This window comes from Sander vitreus, chromosome 17 (assembly GCF_031162955.1).
Source record: "Sander vitreus isolate 19-12246 chromosome 17, sanVit1, whole genome shotgun sequence".
NCBI lineage: Eukaryota > Metazoa > Chordata > Actinopteri > Perciformes > Percidae > Sander > Sander vitreus.
The window spans coordinates 29,004,761-29,028,046 of record NC_135871.1 but is presented as its reverse complement, the minus strand read 5'-3'; the positions used below and the strand labels follow the sequence as shown (position 1 = coordinate 29,028,046).

Below are 23,286 nucleotides of genomic sequence, written 5' to 3'. Positions count from 1 at the left end.
CCTTTTATTTCTTTCCAGCTCTCTTTGCCCAGTAAATACCTCAATAATACAGGTTACTGGGGGTGAATTACAGGATCGCAGGCCATGCTTACATACTTGGAACCTGTGGTGGAATGTAACAAAGTACATTTACTCAAGTACTGTACTTGAGTAAAAAAAAATGTTGAGGTACTTGTTCTTTAAGAATATAATATAATAGAATGCCTTTTATTGTCGCTATACACATGTACAATGAGATTAAAAGCAACTCCTTTTCCAGTGCCAACATGTACGTAAAATATAACAAAATTAAAAAAAATAAGTAGTGCAAAAAAAGGGGGTAAGGTGCACAGTTCTGAGAAACTATATACATAAAAAATATAATATATATATATAAAATACGATGTTTTGTTATAAATTAGACCACCCAACAATGTTACGGCCTACAAGTGCAGCTGAAATGATTAGACCATTAAACACTTTGTTTTTTGACGCTTTTTTTGGACGCATTGACCCTTTTATTTTCGTTTTCAGTTCCTAAAATGTGAGGATTTTTCTGCATCGAGTACTTTTACTTGTAATACTTTAAGTACATTTCCCTGAGAATACTTTCATACTTTTACTTAGGCAACATGGTTTCAATGCAGAGACTTTTACTTGCAACAGAGAGTTTTTTACACTGTGGTATTAGTACTTTTACTTGAGTAATGAAATACTTTTTCCACCGCTGCTTGGAACATGTACTTGGAGTGGTTTATTCTCTCTCAGAAGGAGTCTCTCTTCCCAACAAACTGTGCTGTGAGAACATAATCCAAAGCAACAACAGGAAATGACCCCCGGACAAAAAGTTCTATAGGAGACCAGAGGGGGTACACTGGGACGAGTGCAGACTAACGTCATGCTTAGCACCGAATTAAAGAGGCTGGAATGGGATTTCATTTGACTCCTCCAGCCAACAAAATCTTTCAGTCTGGCAGGATCAAAGTTTAAAGGGGTGATAGAATGATTATACAGGGTATTTTACACTGTTCCTTAAGGTCTCCTAACAGGGTATGTAACATTGGTTGGGCTGAAAATTGCCCGAATGCTATTTTATGGGTCCTTAACTACCCTGTGAATATGGCTCTATTTGGAACAAGAGCTTTTCTTCAAAATATGGTATGCGTATGAATATTTAGATGAGCTGCGCGCTGATTGGTTTGAGCAAACCCCATAGAAACACATTGGAGACGAGACAGCAGGTCTCATATTTCAGACACTGCAAAGTTATACATTGTTTGTCTGGCTATTTCGTTATTAAATTCACTTCTGAGACATTTTTAAGCGAGAAATCAACTATATAAAGCTCAAATATGGGCCGTTTTACCAAAATTAGTTTTTAGTAAGACGTGTCGGACTTTAGGAGCTCCACACAGTCTGACAAGAAAGCGGCAACCTCCATCCCAGTGAAAGTCACCGTTTCTCGGTTACTGGACGACCGGGGCTCGGGGCTCCGCGGAGCTCCGGAGCTGCAAGCTAGGCTATGTGTCCCATTTAATCCTATGGGAAAAGATCGTTGCTACACTTTCGGCATAACGTTTGTATATTTACAGTTTGAATTTCGTCACGCCACTTACATAACATCTACCCCAAGGTCTTATAAAGCTAACAATGGTGTCCGATTTCAATTTAATGAATTTTTGTGAACGTTAGGGGTTTCATTAGCTGCGACTGTCCCTCCAATCCTATGTGTACAGGTCGCGGCTAGTTAGCGTCATTTTCGCTGTAATTCGAGTACATTTACGGTTTGAATTTCGTCACGCCACTTACATAACATCTACCCCAAGGTCTTATAAAGCTAACATTGGTGTCCGATTTCAATTTAATGAATTTTTGTGAACATTTCGTTAGTTGCGACTGTCCCTTCAATCCTATTAATCGTGGCTAGCTGCAGGCCCTGGAGCTCCATCAGGGCCTCGGCATTTTGTAGTCCAGTAACCCAGAACCGGTGACTTTGCGCGGGTATGGAGCGCCGCGGGCTTCCCTTCGTGACGGAGATCCAGCTAGCTCACAGCGAGCCGGGGTCTATGAAGTAGGACACGCGAGGCAGCACCGGCCGCTGTCACGTAGCCTGCTGAGCTCCTGCTGAACTGCGACACACAGTCGGACAAAATTTGCAATTAGCCATCAATTTTGGTAAAACGGCCCATATTTGACCTCTACAGAGTCGATTTCTCGCATAAAAAAGTCTCAGAAGTGAATTTAGTAATGCAAGAGCAGGCGAACAATGTAAAAAGTGTCTGAGATTTGCGCGACCTAGATTTAGAAGATGAACTGACCTCAGATCAGTTAGTGGCCTATGTAAATTTTGGGGCATTACAAAGATAGAAGGTAGAGCCAAATGAGGAGGAATTGAGATGTTGACGTCAACTTTTAGCTTTGTTCAGATTGGCCCGTTTTCAGCAGCAGTTTCAAATTGTGAGATTTGCATAGTAAAGAGGTGTCAATGGGACTTTGAGGTTCTATGTATGTCCTAGTTACCCACCAAACTGTCGTTTTTCAACTATGACAAGGTAAACTCAGTTTTGCATTCTATCACCCCTTTAAGCTGTTTGGGAGTGTGACACATGAGCGTGCGTTGGCTTGTAAACTTAAATAACATTGGGCCTCATTCACCAAACGTTCTTAAGAAAAACATTTTTCTCAAACCCCCACTTAAGCAGTTTTCATGAAAATTCTGGCATTCACCAAAGTTTTTTTCTTATTTGGGATTTGTTCTTAGGTAAGAACAGAATCTACACACACTCAAGAGCACTCTTACGCACAATTTAGAGCTGACAGGTTTGCGCAAAATAAGTAGTTAGTCCGTTCTAATTTAAAATGTAATATTTCTCTCCTTTATAAGTTTGTACTAATTATTTTCATTATTTTACACATAATTATCTCTTTGTTGGTTTTAATAAATGCACACTACACTTACACTTCTGCTCATTTGTAAAGCACTTTATATCACCATTGAATGAATGTGATATGAATTGTGCTAGGCCTACTGTATATACTTCATCAGTTCTGCGTCCTTCTCCGGACACAGCGTTCACTGCATGAGTAATTGCATTCCATGCATCGGTTTTATTTGCTGCTCTGTATCCACTGCTGACGCTACTAAATATGTCTCGTTTTTTTACGTTAACTTCTTGTAGCAGTACCTCCACTTCAGAATTACTAAAGTTTTTCTTCCTGTTGGAGTCGAAGCCTCCGCCGTCTTTACCACGTCTTGACATTTCTCTAAGTGTGCACGTGACACGGCCCTGCCATCTCATGCCCTTTCATGGGCATTAACGGGTTTACCTATGCTAAATAGGAGCAACGGGCACGAGCTTTCAATTTACGAAGACATTGGGAGTCATCATTCTAAGAACACACCTGCGTGTGTTAGGAACTTTCAAAAGAACAAATTTAAGAAAAAAACTTGGGAAGATATTGGTGAATGAGGCCCAATTTCATAGTGCTATTTTTAAGATAATGTTTTGGCCATATTAGGCCTTTATTATACAGCACAGCTGAATATGTGAAAGGGGAGTGAAAGGGCCGCAGGTTGGAATTGAACCAGTGGCCGCTGCGTTAAGGACTGAGCCTTGGTACATGGGGCGCACGCTCAACCAGGTGAGCTATCCAGGCGCCCCTAAACTTCAATCTGTTTTATTCTAAATTTCAACATTACAACATTAAATTGTACATCACGTTATACAATATAATACTACAATATTTTTTTTCTAACTTAATTGTCAAAAGATCATTAAACACACAAATGTTTGCAACCTAAAAAAAAAAAAAAACGAGAACATTTCTAAATTTCTCTGCTTCTCAACCGTTTCAAAGGACACACCGTTACATCTGCTTATGATAAAAACACAACGACCATATTCATTTTCTATGATCGATAACACGTCAACTCTGCTGTAGCTCTCGCAGCCTTTCTGACTAATAGGAATGGCTGGGAGTTTCCCAGTTATTTCCAATCATCTGTCATAACGTTGTTGATTGCACATTCCCGGAAAGAAATCCAGGAATTCGTGAAGATAAATTGTACATGATCAAATCACAGGAGGATGAAGATTAACAATCTGTGGTTGATTATGTTTTATGTGGATTAGTTGTGTGAGAGAGAGAGAGAGAGAGAGAGAGAGAGACTCCTCAGATTACATAACACTGACAGATGCAGGGAACGGAGGAAGGGCAGAGGAAATGAAAGAGGAGAGGAGAAAGGAGAGGGATACATCTTAAAGTAAAGTGGACAAAATTACTGTAGGTGGGGGAAAAAAATGGAGGCAGTGAGAAGGGAGAAAGTGAATTAAGGACAGGAGCAAAGAAAGGAAAGGTCGAGTTGAGTGGCCATACCACACCGGGAGCGATTTCGCCGAGCGTGTAGTGGTACATGTCCATATAGGCGTTGTTTGCACGGCAGGGGTCGCCCCACTTCACAGCATTGCCCACTACTGGGCTCTAGGGCTGCACGATATGAGGACAATATGTGATACGCGATAACGTTGTTGAATATCGCGATAACGATATTACTTGCGAATAATTAACAGATATAAGAGTGTACTCAGTTCTGCCTTTCTGTTGCTTTCAGTATTCTTTTAAATACATCAAAGTGCTTGTTGAATTTAAAACAAATAATCATTTCTAACATTCTTTTATTGAACATTGAATTGATAATGACAAACACTACTAAAAATGAATGACATATCCACTTTAAAGTGCAATTTTCTACTGATATTTTACAAAAAATGTCGATATGTCGCAACCTTTCGCGATATGTGTATTGTGCCAGTAGATATTGCGATGACGATAAAAAAAAAAAAAAAACGATATACTGTGCAGCCCTACTGGGCTCGCCACTAGCAGGCATCAGTTTCTCTTCACTGACCACCGACAAGCAAAGAAAACTACACCACCCTACATGTGAGAAATAGGCCATACGGTTTCTGAATCTGTCTTCATTTCAGATCGACGACGGCCAGTTAAAAAGATTTCCGTTAGCGTTTGAGAGGCGTCGAGCCGAGCTGCCCGCTCCTCATTTGCGTAACGTTGCCTGGATTCAACTTTACGCAAATAAGGAGCGGGCAATTTAAAGCCCCGCTTCGTGAAAGTCCCCGCGACGCTACCAGAATGCACTGAATAGTCTGCTCCCATAGAAGCATTGACTTGAATGGCCGTGATGCGCGGAAAGGAGGCAAGTAAAGGAACCGGGCATGTAATTGTAGGACCTAGGATGCAGCCATCCTGTCCTGCAAGAAGTTGATGATTTATTTTTAGGTCTAAAACCCGATGTAGTCGCGTTAATAGTTACCATGAATAAACTGGACTTTTTAACGAGATTTAAAAGTGTCGTGAGAAGCGAAGAGGTTGGATTTCGCCTGGATGTTGCGGAGAAGTTGGTCCCATTCCCTCTTTCTCCGCCAACTAGTTTCTCCCTCCTTCCCTGCTCCCTCTCTTTCTTTGTCTTTCTGTCCCTCCTACTCGACCTGTTACACTGCCAGACGTGCTGAGGAAACTTTCTGTCCCTTCGCTAATGAGTCTAAGTCCCAGCTGAGCCAGGAGGCCTGGGCGACCCACCTACAGTAAACTCATTTGCGTAATTGGAAGGGAAGATTTTGGGCAGCTATCAAATTGCACCAATAAGGAGAGAAGGAAAATGGGTCCTTGTTTGTAGAGCGAACACGCGTGTGCATGCAATACACACACACACACACACACACACACACACACACACACACACACACACACGCTCACTTTTTCTCCAAAAGAAACTTTTGTCCTGCATGAGCAACTTGATAAGATTACAGGTCTGTTGTGTAACTCAAATCTCTCTGTGTGTGTGTGTGTGTGTGTGTGTGTGTGTGTGTGTTCGTCATCACCTCCTCGTGCCATTGGGAGAGAAATATTTGGGCACAACCAGTTCTTTGGTTGAGATGTGTGTCGCTGTGCTTGTAACGGAGTTGCGTGCGACACATACACACACGTGACAGCGGGAAGCAGCTCTCGGCCGCCGCGAGGACACAACCGACGTGATGGCCGACCGCTTGAGTGACTGCTTTGAAACAGTGGAATGTGGATTTGTGATAAATACTGTATCCAGTGGCGCCGGCAGGCGTAATCCTGTACGCCCTGTGCATACATTCCCCCCGTGAGACACGCAACGCATCTAATGACAACAATGCGTAAATACGCACAGGAGCAGCAGCCGACAGCAGCGCTGTTCTGCTCTCTGCTCCGTTGACAGTACTCATTTTCTCATTAATTATACGTCATTTCACCAACAACCCATCCACTATTAATCAGAATGTTCATTTTTATGACTCCATCTGTAGATAAACTGGTTGCTGGACGGAGCTAGCATGTTGTTTGAATCATGTGGGTTAACATGTACAGAGAGAGCAAACGGAAAAATGTTTTGTGGTGGCAGCAGCTCAGTCAGTCAGTGTAGTAGTAGTAGATAACTTTATTGTCCCCGTGTGGCAGTTGGGTTTGCGGCACAGTCACAAGGCACTTCATGACAGGACATCAGACATATGATACAAACAAATAGTCCCTACTTCAGACACCGACAGACATAACATGAAGAACATACATCACACACTACAATACTCCATAAACCCTTGGGTATGACCAGGCCAGCTGGACATCTAGGGTATTTTGACTGATTTAAGGCTTTTATGGCTTGTGGTACAAAAGAGAATTTGCATCTGTTCTTGGTCAGAAGGGGGGGGGTGGGCTGAAACGACGCCTAGATGGCAGTAGTTTAAAATGAGATGCCAGGGGATGTGTGTAGTCACATACAATGTTATTGGCCTTTCTCAGCAGTGTGTGTGTGTGTGTGTGTGTGTGTGTGTTTCAGGCCTGTGTGTAGTGTGTTGACAAACAGAGAGTACATTGTAATTGGAATCTATAAAAAGTATAAATTAAATTGCGTTTATGACTATATTTTATGATCTGGTCATCATGATATGTTAAAAGTACACTAGGAGCACACTCTCATACACATTACATTTTTATAAGAACAGCTCATTTCTGGCGCAGTACACCGCTTCAGCGGGCGGGCGGTTTTGTGCGTACTATGAAATAGAATCCTGACGTGTATTTTAAAGATTTTACACAGAATTTACACAGGTAAGTTGTGTTACAAAGACTCAAACTAGATATTGATTTGATGTTAAGGTGTGATTTTTGTGGACTAGAAGAAGAGAGTATTTCCTATCTTTTTCCCCCCATTGTATATACAGTACCAGTCAAAGGTGTGGACACACTTTCCCATTCACTCCAATGAGAAAGTGTTTCCAAACTTTTCACTCGTACGGTATATAAGAATGTTCTGGAAGGACGTGGACAAACTTTCTAAAAAGGAAAACCTAAGATAAATGTTGAAATGAATGTTTGATGTGATGCTTTTTCCCCCCCGACAAGATAAGATTGAAAATAACAAGATGCACAGTATATTATACAACTATTTATTATTTTTGGAAAATGTAATAGCCATAGGAAAAATATTATTAGGAAACAAGCCAACTTTCCTGCACTTTATTAATGAATTTTAGCAATATAGCACCATTTTATTTCATAGTAGAAACAAAAAAAAGCCATAAAAGGGGCGCTATGCAGTTTTGGCCATTTCTTTGCCGTTTTCTCTCTTTTTGCTGGCAGGTTTCTCTATAGAGCCCCCCCCCACAGCTTCAGAATAGATATTTGGCAGCTCTTATGTTTACTTGTGTCTGACTCCTCGCTCGGTCAGTCTGCCGTTTCCTCTTTCTCTGTTCCTCCGACAATGCTTTCCTAGCTTTCTGCTTCTTTTTTGTCGGCTCAGCCATAACGATAGCGTGAAAAACTCCATCGCTACCTTGTTAGCCGGTTCCTGAATGGGGGTATGTGTGCAGTGCCGTGAAGCAATTTGTTACATGGCGAGACCTGATATCACGCCATACTTGGTGGTTTTTCCGCTCACAGGCGCTAGGGGGGAGCGAGACGACCACCAATCAACTCGAAAAAGGTCATATAACCATTCCAATGACTCCGAAGCTGTTCAGTTAAGGTAAATTACGCTAAAAAAAACTGCATAGTTCCCCTTTAAGACCTTTAAGTTATTAAATGATTATAGTATGAAATGATATGACACAAACTCTCGCATTATTAAATGTAATTGTATTTATTTTACTTTTTTATTTTTGGTATTGTGTTTTCTTTTGTTCCCGTTTTGTCATGTCTATTCTATGTATATGTTTGTACCTTTTGGATATGAACTTCTGTCCAATAAAGAATGAATTGGAAACAAACAAACGCTGGAATGTGTTTGCAGGTTTGTCCACGTGTGCATCTGTGATCAGAAACACTTGGCACAGTCCGACAGTGTCGTGATGACATCTTATTACAAGTATTAATATTTCATCTCTGGCTTACATTTCCCACTGACGTCCCTGCCAAGTCAAACTGACTCTGTCAACACAGTGCAATCAGTCAGAAAGTCTAGTGTGTGAGTGGAACTCACGCTGTACTATAAGTACTGTGTTTTAACTGGCAGCGGTCCACATGAAGATACGGTTCTATTGAACTCTAATTCTTTGTGAAGTCATTTTTCAAGTATATTTCCTGTTTTCAGGCTCCGAAATGTGAGCAAGATGTGTTTTTTCTTCCCTTTAACTACTTGTAACGTGTTAGAAAGCTGCACACATTTTTCCGTGTTATCGGGTCAAATTTGACCCGTGATTTAACTCAGCCCAAAATACTCATATAACAATGATTATCATCCAATTTTGTTTTTCACCTCATTGCTAACGTAGTATGCATTGACTTGCATTTAAAACACTTTTTGGCCAAATAGAGCTTTCATCTTAAAGTGCTCATATTATGCTCATTTCCAGGTTCATAATTGTATTTTGAGGTTGTACCAGAATAGGTTTACATGGTTTAATTTTCAGAAAACACCATATTTTTGTTGTACTGCCCATTGCTGCAGCTCCTCTTTTCACCCTGTGTTCAGGTCTCTGTTTTAGCTACAGAGTGAGACATCTCACTGCTGGAACATCTTTGTTGGGATTCGCACATGCGCAGTACCTAGGTAAGGATCGCCTGCCATCTGGTGGTTCGATCCCTGGCCCTGCAGTCCCATGTCGAAGTGTCCTTGGGCAAGACACTGAACCCCAAGTTGCCCCCCGATGCTGCGCCATCGGAGTGTAAGTGTGTGTGAATGTTTATCTGATGAGCAGTTGGCTCCTTGTACGGCAGCCTCGGCCACAGCGTGTGAAAGTGTGTGAATGGTGAATGGTTCCTGTAGTATGTTAAAGCGCTTTGAGTAGTCGTTAAGACTAGAAAAGCGCTATATAAGAACAGTCCATCAGCTAGCTAGCTGTTCTAACTTCGGCCTGTACAAGGCAGGATTAGCCGGGAGACTTCTTCTAAACGAGGGCGCACTTCCAACTTTGCGTGGAATACCTGCAGAACAGGGACATGGAAGTAGTTCTTTTGTAGATTATGGTGAACTAGTGTGTGTTTATAGCAGTGTTTTGCCATTGAGAACGAGGGGGCTAACCGTTAGCATGGTTTAGCCACCTCCTTTCGGCTATTGACGTAGAAAACCCTTCAGATTTTGACCCACTCACCCGGAGACTGAAGGCAGAAACATTCAGAAACCGTATCTCACTCAAAACAGCATGGATGGGTTTTTTTTCTTCACGTTTGTATGCGTGTGGAAGCACCAGAGACACAAAATAACACCCCCAAATCCCAGAAAAAGTGTTTTTTTTTCATAATATGGGCACTTTAAAATTAATTATTTTTCTGAAACAATTAATTGTACACCATCATTTTGGAATTGTCACAGCTCTATTATAAATATCTGTCTGTTAATCTAACGTAGGCCGACCTCCAGCTGAGTGCATCCTACTGTGTTTGTGTTTGTTTTCCGTCTACCTCTCGTCGCAGTAGGTGAACTTCATGTCCATGCTGTGTCGGCTCAGGAAGGTCTTGCTGTCCAGCGGGGTGTCGATGTTGGACGGGTGTGCGATGGGTTCGCACATCAGGACAGCGCAGGTGAGCGGCGGCTCTTTGTAGCCACACAGCACTCGGGGAGGGCAGCTGTTGTACATCTTCAGGTGTCCGGTGCAGTGCAACACCTGGAGGGACAAACGGAATTTACACAGTTTAGCGATAAAGCTGAAGGTGTGGAAGGATACGCGATACTAAGGAGGCAATTTGGTCGGTGCCTAAAAAGTATGGAATTCGGTACCCCAGCCCTACTGTTCACACCATGTTCAAAGTGTGACAATGGGGCTGCAAACTGCCTCAATTTTCTCTCTTTTGTTTTGTGGCATTTTAGGCCTTTTTTTTGACAGGACAGCTTGGACTTGAAAGGGGAGAGAGACACAGGGAATGACATGCAGCAAAGGGCCGCTGGTCGGAACCAAACCCGCGTCCGCTGCGTCGAGTACTGAGCCTCTGTATCTGGGCGCACGCTCTATCAGGTGAGCTACCCAGGCGCCCCCAAACTGCTTCATTTTAAGGCGGCACAAGCCAAAACAGTTGGACGCCGATGATCTATTGCACGGCCAACTAAAGTAATGTCTGCGTCGGTTAGGGTGTGTTTCTCTTATTACCCTGCACACACACACACGACCTGTGCAGATGTTGCAGATGTGCTGGCTTGTAGCTGCAGCAGTTCTGTCTTACCTTCCAGCTGGCTGACTTGAGGTTGACGGTGCGTCCTCTGTTGGTCACCGTGCATTTCATCCTCATGAAGAAATCTCGCTCAGTGCTCAGCTCTTTGCCTTTTTTAACAGAGCCGCTGCCTGCAACACACACAGCCACAAGGTGGGGGGGGGGGGGCAACATTACTCCTGCGGTACAATGAACAGATGTGCTCTATGTTGCCATAAAGTCATCAACTGAATCTGACGGCGTATATGGAAGAACACAAGTATTTCAATTACTCAGTTTATGTTGTATTTTTGGTGAATTCAGATTTTTCTGTGTCATTAATATAGCCATGAAGAATCTTTTCATTTATGAAATTGCACTTAACCTCGCTCCAGTCTTATTTTAAAGCGATACAGACTAAATTGAAAAGTTACTGAATTGTAAAACTCAAAGCCTTTAAAACTCCCCTGTTTTACATGCTTCTTCTTTGCAACTTTCACTTTTAGAAGACATGTTTAACCTTCAGTGAAACGCTTTTGTCTGATTTTTAAATCAAAGCATAAAAATGGGTGAATATTTGACGTGTGAAAGTAACAGGACATTCCACCCACAGTATAACCATTTGATCCAAAATTATGAAACGACTAAACCGAAGCAGAGACACATCAATAATAACAGAAAGAAAATCCAATTCAAACCTCCCCCTATCAGTCTTTTCCCTTATGTAACAAACTACTGAGGTCACACACACACACACTCACACCCACCCACCCACCCACCCACCCACACGTGAAATTGGGCCTAGTTGTTACATCACAAGGTCAGAGTTCGGCCTCGGAGCTGCAGCCACAGAACAAAGTGGTGAAGTGTGTCTTTTGTTACTCTCCACACTCACAAGTGTGCCTTTATCTTTATGTGGTTACACAAAAAGTCCTCACTGAATAAAACGTGTGTGTGTGTGTGTGTGTGTGTGTGCATGCGTGTAAGAGAGAGATAGAGAGAGCATAATTTTCTCATACAAACGTTACACCCTCATATTTTCCAGAGTTACATGATTGCATGAGTGATCGATGTTTCTTTTCTGAGACGTGCAGTATGACTTCTCCGGACTTTCTGCTACAGACCCTACATACAACATACCATGTTCCCTATCTGCACCAGATGATCCCAGACCCTCTCTGCGTCCTAACTCGTCCTCATGCTCACAGCTTTTATCTCACACACACACACACACACACACACACACACACACACACACCTCTACTGTATCTCTCTTTACGTTCCTGACCGTATGGTCTCTGACCTTCTGTTCCTGTGTTTGTTGGTCACTTGTTGTTGAGACAGACATTACACTACACCATGTGGTATGGGTTTTTGCATTGTTTGCCTTGGATTCATTTCTATCTCACAAACGGAAGCGCGGGGGGGGGGGCGACAAAACTTTAAATGAGGATATAGGGGCCCATGCCGGACATTATAGATATTTAAGATTTCAGAGGTTCCAAGAATTGCAAGCAGAATCTCCTGTCCCGGGAGTGGGGGGGGGGGGGGATGTGGGGCCTACCCAGAGCAGAGAGCATGATCAGTCCGTGTACAGTAAAGGCTACGAGTCTGTGTTTACTTATTTGACAGAAATCTATATGCATTTGCTGGTTATTTCCGACAATTTGATAAACAATAATGTATAATATGCTTGAGGAAATAAAACCCCAACTAACAAAACTGGTTCAAATGAATATTAATATTTAAATAAATCACCAGGAGAGTCCGGTACAGGTTGACTCTGGAGATTAAACTGAGATTAGCTCTCATATTCAAGTTCATGTTCTGCTTGTTCAACAAGCAGGTTGGTTGGTAAATTGCTCTTTACCACAGAATGCAGAACAGAATGCAGAACGTTTGCGGACCGGCTCCGCTGCGTGTCGGCTCGGTGCTCCGCCGTCCGTCATTACCCACCAGGTCCGGATTTGTTGCGTAACGACTGCGGCCATGACTGACAGCTGAAGTCACGAGGACCCACGAGATCTCGCGAATTCAGGTAGAATAGAACCACAAAACCAACAACAGTTTGTTTCCATCCAGAGGAGTAGAGGTGTAACAACTCTGCTGTGTTTACCTAGAGATTGGCATGGTTTTATTTCAGTTAGCCTAATAGCTGGTTTGATTTGCATTGAGAGATGATCTTATGGAAAGTACTCCATGCCAATCTCTAGGTATGGTGAAGGGGATGTGATGATGTGGGGCTATTTTAATTCCAAAGACCAAGGGAACTTTATCAGGATGCATAGTATCCTGGATCCATGAAATAACGCCAAATGGCCTTGCCATTAAAAGGATGAAATTCCCTATGTCCATTTTTAGAAAGAATAAGACGAAGATTTACAGTAGTTTCTGAATAAAGAAGGGGGTGAGGATGATACAGTACATGTCAAAGACATTCAGAATGACGGCGAGATTTGTTCATGGAAAACGGCTGGATGGAGGTCGTCTGAATCGACGGCCGTTTATTTATTTACTGGATAATCGCCACGGCAAACTTCGAGCCAGCAGGTGCACGCTGAAAATGTCAAATTTTGAAGAAAACTTGGAACGTGCAACGAGGCAGGCCTGCTTGGTTCGCTCGCGGAATGATTGTAAAAATGTACAAAGACTATTTGGTTACACTTTACTTGAAGGTATCTACATGAGAGTGACATTACACAGTCATGAACATGTCATAAACATTATAAACAAGTCATAAACGTTTATGACACAACGCTTCTTTTAGTAAGTGTCATTCGATTTTTGTCATGACAAGTTAGGGTTAGGGTTAGAGTGAGGGTTAGGGTTAGGGTTCATGTGTTCATGACAGTGTCATGTCACTCTTATGTAGATACCTTCAAGAAAAGTGTTACCGAATATGTTTAGGGCATGTCCTCTCTAACTGGGACGTTTTGGGACTGATTGGTGGGATTGCTGTGGACGAAGTTCACACGGCGATCCACTAGTAAGAGCAGATGGCGTTTAACCATGTATCAGCTCATTGAAATAGCTCACGTTACTGTATTGTGTCAACAGTTCCCTTCATTTAATATTGTATGTAGCGTTTTCTTTTGCGGGTTGCAAATGTTCCACCAAAACAAGTTCTTTCCCCAGACTATTTAGCAGAGCCACCGTCACTGCGTCCGGAGCTCAGCGCCGCCCAAGATGATTGTGATTGGTTTTTTTTCTCCTATCCCAGAATGCATCTGTGGAGGGGCCAGACCTTCCTGTGCAGACTAGGATGGAGGTAAAAACAACATGGAGGACAGGTGAGGAATGAGGATAACAGGAGATCGTGTGCTGACCAGATGTCTTCAGGCTGAGGTTTTCTCGGATCTCCTCGTGGTCGCACGGATGGGTGAAGTCAAAGATGCTCTGACCAGTGAGGTCCACCTGAAAAAACAAAAACAACTACTTGAAATATAAAAATGAACAAGCATATTATCATAACGTTTTTTTCACATGTCAGACTTACATGTATGTAATTTACAGTACCCGTCTCAACGCTGCATCAGGCTTAAAGACATGCTGTGTTTTCCATTTATGGCCGCAGCAACAGTGGTTTGTAAAAGGAAAAAAGAGGAGCAGGAGCGCTTCTGGTTTCCTTTTAACCACCGGTGCTCATGGGAGGCAATAAAGTACACGGAAAGGAGGAAGAATTATGACTAAAAAAAGTCATTAAAATTTTTTTTTCCAGGCACTCAAGGTTGGTTACAAAAACTGATAAAAGGCATTTAAAGTGCTCATATTATGCTAATTTTCAGGTTCATAATTGTATTTAGAGGCTATATCAGAATAGATTTACATGGTTTAATTTTCAAAAAAAACACCATATTTTTGTTGTACTGCACATTGCTGCAACTCTTCTTTTCACCCTGTGTGTTGAGCTCTCTGTTTTAGCTACAGAGTGAGACATCTCACTTCTGTACCATCTCGGTACTCGCACATGCTCGCACATGCTCAGTCGCTAGGTAAGGACTACTAGCCAGTCAGAAGCAGAGTATGAGGGCGTGCCCTGACAGTACCTAGGTAAGGACTACTAGCCAGTCAGAAGCAGAGTATGAGGGTGTGCCCTGACAGTACCTAGGTAAGGACTACTAGCCAGTCAGAAGCAGAGTATGAGGGCGTGCCATGCTAGCAGCTAGGTAAGGACTACTAGCCAGTCAGAAGCAGAGTATGAGGACGTGCCCTGACAGTACCTAGGTAAGGACTACTAGCCAGTCAGAAGCAGAGTATGAGGGCGTGCCCTGACAGTACCTAGGTAAGGACTACTAGCCAGTCAGAAGCAGAGTATGAGGGCGTGTCCTGACAGTACCTAGGTAAGGACTACTAGCCAGTCAGAAGCAGAGTATGAGGGCGTGCCCTGACAGTAGCTAGGTAAGGACTACTAGCCAGTCAGAAGCAGAGTATGAGGGCGTGCCCTGACAGTACCTAGGTAAGGACTACTAGCCAGTCAGAAGCAGAGTATGAGGGAGTGCCATGCTAGCAGCTAGGCGAGCATTATAACGTGTGTTCCAAAGTGACCACGTTTGTCTCTGAAGTAAAGGCTGGACTACAATAGAGCTGTTTGGAGCAGTTGGTGAACAGTGTTTTCTGTTGGAGATGGTAAGTCCCTTTGGGGTGGACTTTGGGCTTAAAAAAAACTTCCCCAAAATCGTGTAATGTTTTGAATATGCAGGACGTTTTAATCAACACAGGAAAATAGTTAAATAACAATAAAAATGTTCCTTTACAAAAGAAAATGACATTTGCACCATCAATTGATGGAGAACAATTCTCCAGAATGTAGGAAATAAAGTGTTTGACGCTTAACATTTACCGGGAGAGAATCCCCACACATACTCCCGGTTATAATGCCCCCCCCCCCCCCCCCCAATTTAGCACAAGTAGACACTATTATCGTACTGATTTTGAGATTTCCGACCGCACTTGAAGGCAGCTTCATACATGTTTTGAGCCCGCTGAACAGTTAGTTTTACCTCTGTTGGGGAGTGGGATGTTGAAACACAAAAAGAGCTCCACATTTTGATATCTTATTGATTATTTTATCTTTTTTTATCTTATTATTTCTAGTGTATTGCTTGTATTTTCTGTATTTGTGTGTGTGTGTGTGTGTGTGTGTGTGTGTGTGTGTGTGAGAGTATGTGTGTATTTCCTTGTAACTTGCTGCTGTAATTTCTCAATTTGGGATAAATAAAGCCCATCTATCTATCTATCTATCTATGGGTAAATGTCAGCTCTTCTCTGATTTGCTTTTGAAGCTGCTGCCAGAGAATAAAAAGAAGCGCTGAGTGTGTTTAGAGTCGAACCTCAGTGTCTGGCCTGAACACACACGGCTGGTATGAGAGGTATTTCACGCAAACACAACAGGCTCGTCTGACCGACACTTTACATCCGTGTCTCCAACTCGGACTGTCTGTCTGGGTTACTGTAGTCCTAAAATAATACAACATTATCCTGTCTGCACCACTCGGGGCCTAGCGCCGGACCTGGGGGCCACAGAGCCTTCTCTCCCAAACACATCAGCTCACCTTTTTAGAGCTGCTTTCAATGTTTGACCAATGTGTGTGTATTTTCAGTGCATGGAATCTTTTTTGGTCCAGTGGAATAAAACCACCATGAAGACTGTAGGGCTGTACGATTAATCCAAAATGTATCGACATCGAACTTCTGAAGCTGTCATCGACATCGACCTTGACGATAATTTCCATCATTTGTGTGCTTTCATTTCAATTTTTTACACTTTCAATAAATAGCCATAATAGTTCCCGCTTTGTGTTTCCTTCAATTATTTTAAAATCCCAAAAACAAGCACTTTTGAATTAGTACTCACCTTCAATATCTGAGTTTATTTACTGAACAAGCCTTGCCAATGAACTATGACGACAAAAAACAACGAATCCCTAATTTTTTTTTTTATTATCGTTCATATATTGTTTGAGGTAAAATGTGCAATTAATTGCGATTTGGATTTTAAGTCATATTGTGCAGCCCTACTGTCAATCATCTTGGTATTCCTGCACCGGCCATTTACACTGTGCTGATCTTTGTACATACATACATACATACATACATACATACATACAACAGATTTATATCAAAATACCTCGAAAAAATATTGCAGTGCTTACACAACTCTCACTTATTTGTATTTAGATTTTTAAACTGCAAGGTCCAGACTTCAGTTTATCTTACATTATTAACTTATCTGTGTGTGTGTGTATGTATATATAAAAAAGTTAAAACGGACCAATTTTGATTTATACATTTGATTAATAATGTTGCTATGTTACACAGCTCTGTTTACACTTTATTCTAGAAAGTTTTTACTTATTGTATATACATTTTTGATTTTATTTCACACTTGCTTTGGCATTGTAAACATCGGTTTCCCATGCCAAGAAAGTCCCTTTGAAATTGAGTTGAGTTCAATGACACTGTGTACACTGTTTTTTTTTTGGGGGGGGGGTTTACATGCTGAACTGAAAAACAAATCCCACTGACTCTGGTAGAGTGGGGTTTTAAAGGTGACGTGACTCACGTTCACATTTATTGGAAAGTGTTGCAGCTTAAAATAAATAAATGCATGCTGTCTGCACAGCGCGTCTGTTTTTGTTCTAATCCTTGTGTTCTTTCATGTTGGCGTACCTGCGTGAGCCCCATGAATTTGTTGATGTTCTCGGACAGGAATATCATGTCGCCGTCGGACGTTACCAGGGTGATGAAGCCCTCCAGGGACTTCAGGTACTGGCTGTCCATCTGCGCGTCCTCTGCGCTGTTACCACCACCGCTGCTGCTGCTGCTGCAACAGCCTGGAGGGAGAGACAGAAAACATGGTGGGTTACACTCACTTAATGTTTCTCTCACTCCATGCTGGTTATGAATGTGTATTCTGGGTCTGTGTGTTTGCTCGCGCATATGCACATCAGCCTTGTTTTCCTTCTTGAAGCTTTGGCTCTGAGCCAAAATAAACCAGTGCAGCTCAGGCCCCTCCTGAGCCCCGACCCTGAGAAATTACACCCAAAACCACACAAGTATTCATAATAGCTGTCCACTTTCTTTAGAAAGCAACTTATAAGTTATGCGATTATGCTCAAATATGTACAATGCAGTATCCAAACATTTACACACAGAGACTCCAGTGTGTCCACGATGTCTGGTTGCAGAGCTAAATTACAAAAACAAACAGCTAGCACCTAGCTGGCCCTAGCTCAAGAGGGTGTGTGCGTGAGTGTGTGTGTGTGTGTGTGTATGTGGACGGACGGTGGCTTCATGCCGAACAAAGCCCAGTAGCCGATGGGGGTGGGGGGGGGTGCTTGCAATTCCTCCAGTGTGCTTCCCTGAGATAAGAGGGGCCAGTTCTCAAGGCTCCCGGCGAGGCCTGGGGCTTGAGTTTGGAGCCGGGCCCAGATCGCGTTAACCCCCGGGGGGAGCCTGAAGCTTTCTCATGGGCCTCGGGGAGCCCGTAGGAAGACTCTCAGGGCCCGGTCTGAAGACCAGCGGCACCTTTGGCCTACATACTTAAGCTGTGATTACCAGTCATTCGGACCGAGTTCTACTTTTCTTCACTGTTGTTCTTTGGTTGTGTAACCGCCCTCGTTTCAGTATAAAAGGGTGCAGAAAAGAGAGTCACTGATAGGGACAGCAGCTGTCAGATAATCACTTCCTCTCCATTTTTGACATTTGTTCTGTGGTTCTGGACAGAATAAAGTGACAGGACAGCGGGGTCATATGAGACTCTCACAGTATGTGACTTAGTTCTCGGATTCATGCTTTTTCTGTGCCTCCCTTTTCTTCTCCGTTTGCCATCCTGGTTCAAAAGACAAAAAGACAAACTATAAAGTGTATAACTCGTAACAAAAACAGTCAGAGGAAACCCTGTTAATGTCAACTACTGTCTGATCGGCACTACGCTCATTTAAGATAGGTTCATGTGGGAACTATTTTCTTTCCACCAAAACTACACCCGCCATCCGTATCACCGCACAGAAGCAAGTGACAAGTCCCATGGACGAGAGGCTCGTGGTCCGACATTGATAGCTTGTGGAGATTAGTTCATAGCTAGTCTCGCATTGCCAGACCTTCCTCCACAGCGCTGCGGAGGAGGATCTGGCTAGTCCACACAGCATTCCGGAATGGGAGAAAAACGTGCTCTGGTTTATTGGCATTTCTTTAAACCAATCACAATCGTCTTGGGCAGCGGTAAGAGCCGTGGTGCCGCTGCTAAATGGCCTCGGGAAGGAACTTGTTTTGGTGGAACATGTGTACGTTCAAAAGTTGTTTTAGTTGTCCAACAGAAAACTCAGATTGGACAGATAGTCTAGCTAGCTGTCTGGATTTCCCCTGCAGAGATCTGAGGAGCAGTTAACCATAGTCCTCATGAATGCACCGCAGTTTCAAACGCCAACACAGAGAAAGCAGAAGGTAACGGACATCTAGCCGAAAATAAGGACATACGGCGGAATTTCCGGCGGCAACGGAGCAATCCCGGCAGTGGAACATCGTGGATATAGATTAGTTTATAGCTAACCGATACGAGTTCACCTGAGCTAGCTAACGCTACTGCTCAGCCGATAAGGACGCCATTAATGCTTACATCTCGCACTATAAAAAGCACGAGCCTCTCGTCCATGTGTACACTTCTTTCTGCGCGGAGGTACGGCCAGCCAGTGTAGTACTGTATAAAGAAAATAAATCCTTCATGAAATTGCTCACAACCAGGTCTGTGGATTATCTTTGAGCAACCGTGTCATGATTAGTGTTGGGCATCGTTTGGATTTTAACAAATTCTGATTCCAATTCCGATCGACAATGTTATTTTGATTTAATGGTGGTTTATAAGCCACACCAGAGCGCTGCTTACTGTGCTCCACAGCTGCAACACAACAAGCACCTGGAAGTACGGTGGCTGCTACCGAAACCAAAACTTGCGGCCGTCAAATTTGGAACCGATGATTGGAACCACATTTTCCAAACGATTCCGATAAAAAAAGATTCCACTGGAATTGTAATTTTTGAAACAATTCTAAGTTGGAAAGTGTTCTCGATGCCCAATGCTAGTCATGACTTCTGGAGAGAGTCCAAATGTTTCAAATGTATTTTTTTGGCGCTTCGAGCTCCACAAGCCTATCAATCTAGTTCCATTTTTAGAGACATTGAACTGATCTTTCTTTCTCTTTCATATATTTTTTGTCCAACACTGGGCCGCTCACGCCAAAACTATCTAGACTGATAAATAGCAGTACAGGTTGGAGGACTAATGTGTATCTTTGATTTTGGGATGAACTGTCCCTTTAACGACGAGCGAAAGCAGAGGGGTTAAAAACTGTGCCAACGAAATTATGTCTAACTTTTGTGTTTAAAAAAAGCAGAGATTATGAATTATTTTTGTTTAATAGTTAAAATCAGAGGAACTTTTGTTGATGGATAATCACAGACTGTCCAAGTTTAGTCAGAATAATGCTATGAAATGGAATAAAACACAAAAAATTCAATGAAAGTGGTGCACTGATCCTTAATTTAACTTTTGAAGAGCTTTTTATGGCACCATCCATTATATATGTGGGCAATTAGGTTGAAAGAAACCCACATTTCTGATATACAAACTTCAAATTTGACCCTCGGACAACATGACGGTTAAGTCAAACTCATCAGGGAGAAATATAGCCCAATCAGCTTTTGAGTACCTCCTAATCTGTACATCACTGTTCTATGGGTCCCAACTGAGCTTACATTACATAAGAAGGGTGTTCCCTACAGCCGCTTGCATATGTGCTGTTGGGTGCATATACAGTATTTGTGTGTGTGTGTGTGTGTGTGTGTGTGTGTGTGTGTGTGTGTGTGTGTGTTTGGCGCCAGGGCAGCCGGGTGTTATGGCTAGCAGGGGTGATGCCAGCATCGGCAGAACGATGGGCAGAGCTCTGTGCTTCCTCTCCAATCTCTCCCTTCCATCACGGAGCAATCAGACCAGCGTGATAACACTATCTGCTGCTGCATCTCAGCGCTCTGCCCTCCCCGTCCTCTCCTCCGTTCTCGCCCACTGCTCTCCTACCCTTTTTATCCACCTTTTTATCCACCTCCACCTCTATCCACTCTCTACCTATTTCTTCTTGCCTCCTGCTTACCTCCTGCTTACCTCTTTCCAGTGGTGGAAGAAAGTGTTCAGTTCCTTTACTTAAACAAAAGTTTTTTCCGATTGCTAAATGACACTGGTCACAACTGAAGCCACATGTTCAACACTAACTACAGTCTGCATTACCAACAGTCACCTGAGCTAACCAGTTCACATCACCTGCAAAACTCATTCACAGCAACACAACTCTTCACACCCGTCTCAAAAACAGGCTCAGTGCAGCCAAACACTCAGAACAGTCCTCACTGAGACAACACACACCGTCACCAAAGCCCATCTACGGAAAGCCTTTCCACTCCCTATTCAACCCCATTGTACTGAATTTGGTTGCAGTTCCACCAGAGTTCCACTGGGGGTGATCGCGGTCCAGTCCTAAATGAATGGGACTCTATGGAGCTAGACGGATAAATGTGTCTCTTTCGCCTGATTGTCGTTGAGAAATCTCAGATTTGATTGTAGTTTTTGCAAGTTCAACATGGATTATAGGTCGAAAGTTGAATGAACGAGTACTTGTGTCCTTTCGATTTGTTACAGGTTGAGTCGTTGTTGCCCATAACACGCTAGCATTCTGCTAATGAATGCTGATTGGTCAGTGAAGGACTGATTACGATCGGAGATCCCGCTTGACGGCATCCAAAGCCGAACCAGAATGTCAGAGTGAATATTTCGGCGTGGTCTTTAAAACATTAGCAAACCTCTTTCTAGCACGTGTATTAACAGGGAGAGCCTAACCTGTCAGCTGTGTTGTATTAACAGGGAGAGACTAACCTGTCAGCTGTGTTGTATTAACAGAGAGCCTAACCTGTCAGCCGTGTTGTATTAACAGGGAGAGCCTAACCTGTCAGCTGTGTTGTATTAACAGGAGAGCCTAACCTGTCAGCTGTGTTGTATTAACAGGGAGAGCCTAACCTGTCAGCTGTGTTGTATTAACAGGGAGAGTCTAACCTGTCAGCTGTGTTGTATTAACAGGGAGAGTCTAACCTGTCAGCTGTGTTGTATTAACAGGGAGAGTCTAACCTGTCAGCTGTGTTGTATTAACAGGGAGAGTCTAACCTGTCAGCTGTGTTGTATTAACAGGGAGAGTCTAACCTGTCAGCTGTGTTGTCGATGCCTCGAGAGAACAAAGGAAGCGCCTCAGAGCTTGCCGTAAAGCAGTATCTCTGGCCGTATATGTGTATGACGTCATTGACATTTTAAAAGGCTTTTTAGAACAAAAAAAGCCACTTTAAAAAAATCTAACACCCAGCAGTGTGTATTTTCTTAGCCTCCCCTTTCGAATGCAACATTCAAATTACTAGACAAAAAATTATATCCTGAGAAAAGTGGATTTTGAGTGGTATAGCTCCATAGAGTCCCATTCATTCTGCAGTGGCCTGTGAGCGCCCCCTATATGGATCAAGAGTGGAACTGCAACCGGTTCAGAAGCCGGGGGTAACGAGAGAGTGGAACTTCTTCCCTTATTAAAAATTCTTTGCCGTCACTCAGAACACACAGAGTACAAACACTAGCGTCAAACACCAATACAGAAATTACAAACTCTCTCATCTTTACAGTTTGAATTAGGGCTGAAACGATTCCTCGAATAACTCGAATAATTTGATTACAAAAAAATCCTTGATGCAAAATGATTTGCCTCGAAGCTTCGTTAAATCAATGTTACCAACGTTGTATTGCTGACGGACGGTGTTTCCACACGGATCGTTATTATTGTCGCACACCAGACGCTGCTCAGTCTGCTGGCGGCACATGCCAGAGCGTAAATAGTGAGGGGCTAAGAGAAGAGACAGGCTGGAGAAAACCACAGAAAGTGTCCAAAGTTTGGAATAACGTGATTAAAACGAAAACTGTGTACAGTGTGTCTACTGAAAAACCAAACTAGCTTACCACAATAATAACACGACGTCAGTGCTTCAGCATCTCAACAGAAAACATTGAACTAACTTAATCATCCATTCCATGAAGCGGACCCGACAAAAGTAAATCAGAGTCTTATGGACGATGAAACTACCCCAAACACACCAACTAGCAAAAACAAAGACAAGAAAATACGTAGCGGTGACCACAATTTGATCTAAAGAGCCGACTTGTTGACTATCTCTTCGGAGAAACAGCTGATTGTTGCGTAACACTCTCTCTCACTCTCTCTCTTCACGGAGAAACAGCTGATCGACTAGCATAAGTGTAACAGAGCTGTGTGACAATGTAATTAAATATATAAATACAAATAGGTTTAGTATAACTAATATTTACATATACATATATTTACATATAGGCCTATATACAGATCAGTCCCAGGATGAAACTTGTAGTTCTGAAAGTTAAGTTGTACAACTTAAGGTTTATGTATGTTTATGTATGCCTTAGTGTGAGGTTGATGTCATTTCAGAAAATGTTTTCTTTAAAAATTTTACAATGTAATATGGCACTTCATACGTTTAGTTTTTGGAGAGATGATATTGTAAGCAATGTAGGCAACACAAATGTTGCTT

General features: G+C 42.7%; 1 protein-coding gene across 1 annotated transcript in view; it reads right to left on the bottom strand.

Moving 5' to 3' along the window:
* Positions 1-23,286, bottom strand: part of epas1b (endothelial PAS domain protein 1b) — an 88,873-nt gene that overhangs the window by 23,402 nt on the left and 42,185 nt on the right. Inside the window, exons 3-6 of the mRNA XM_078273226.1 lie at positions 17,314-17,477; positions 13,971-14,058; positions 10,678-10,796; positions 9,922-10,124 (exon numbers count right to left, since the gene is read on the bottom strand). Of these exons, the coding sequence (XP_078129352.1) occupies positions 9,922-10,124; positions 10,678-10,796; positions 13,971-14,058; positions 17,314-17,477 (574 nt within the window). The remainder of the gene's footprint in view (positions 1-9,921; positions 10,125-10,677; positions 10,797-13,970; positions 14,059-17,313; positions 17,478-23,286) is intronic.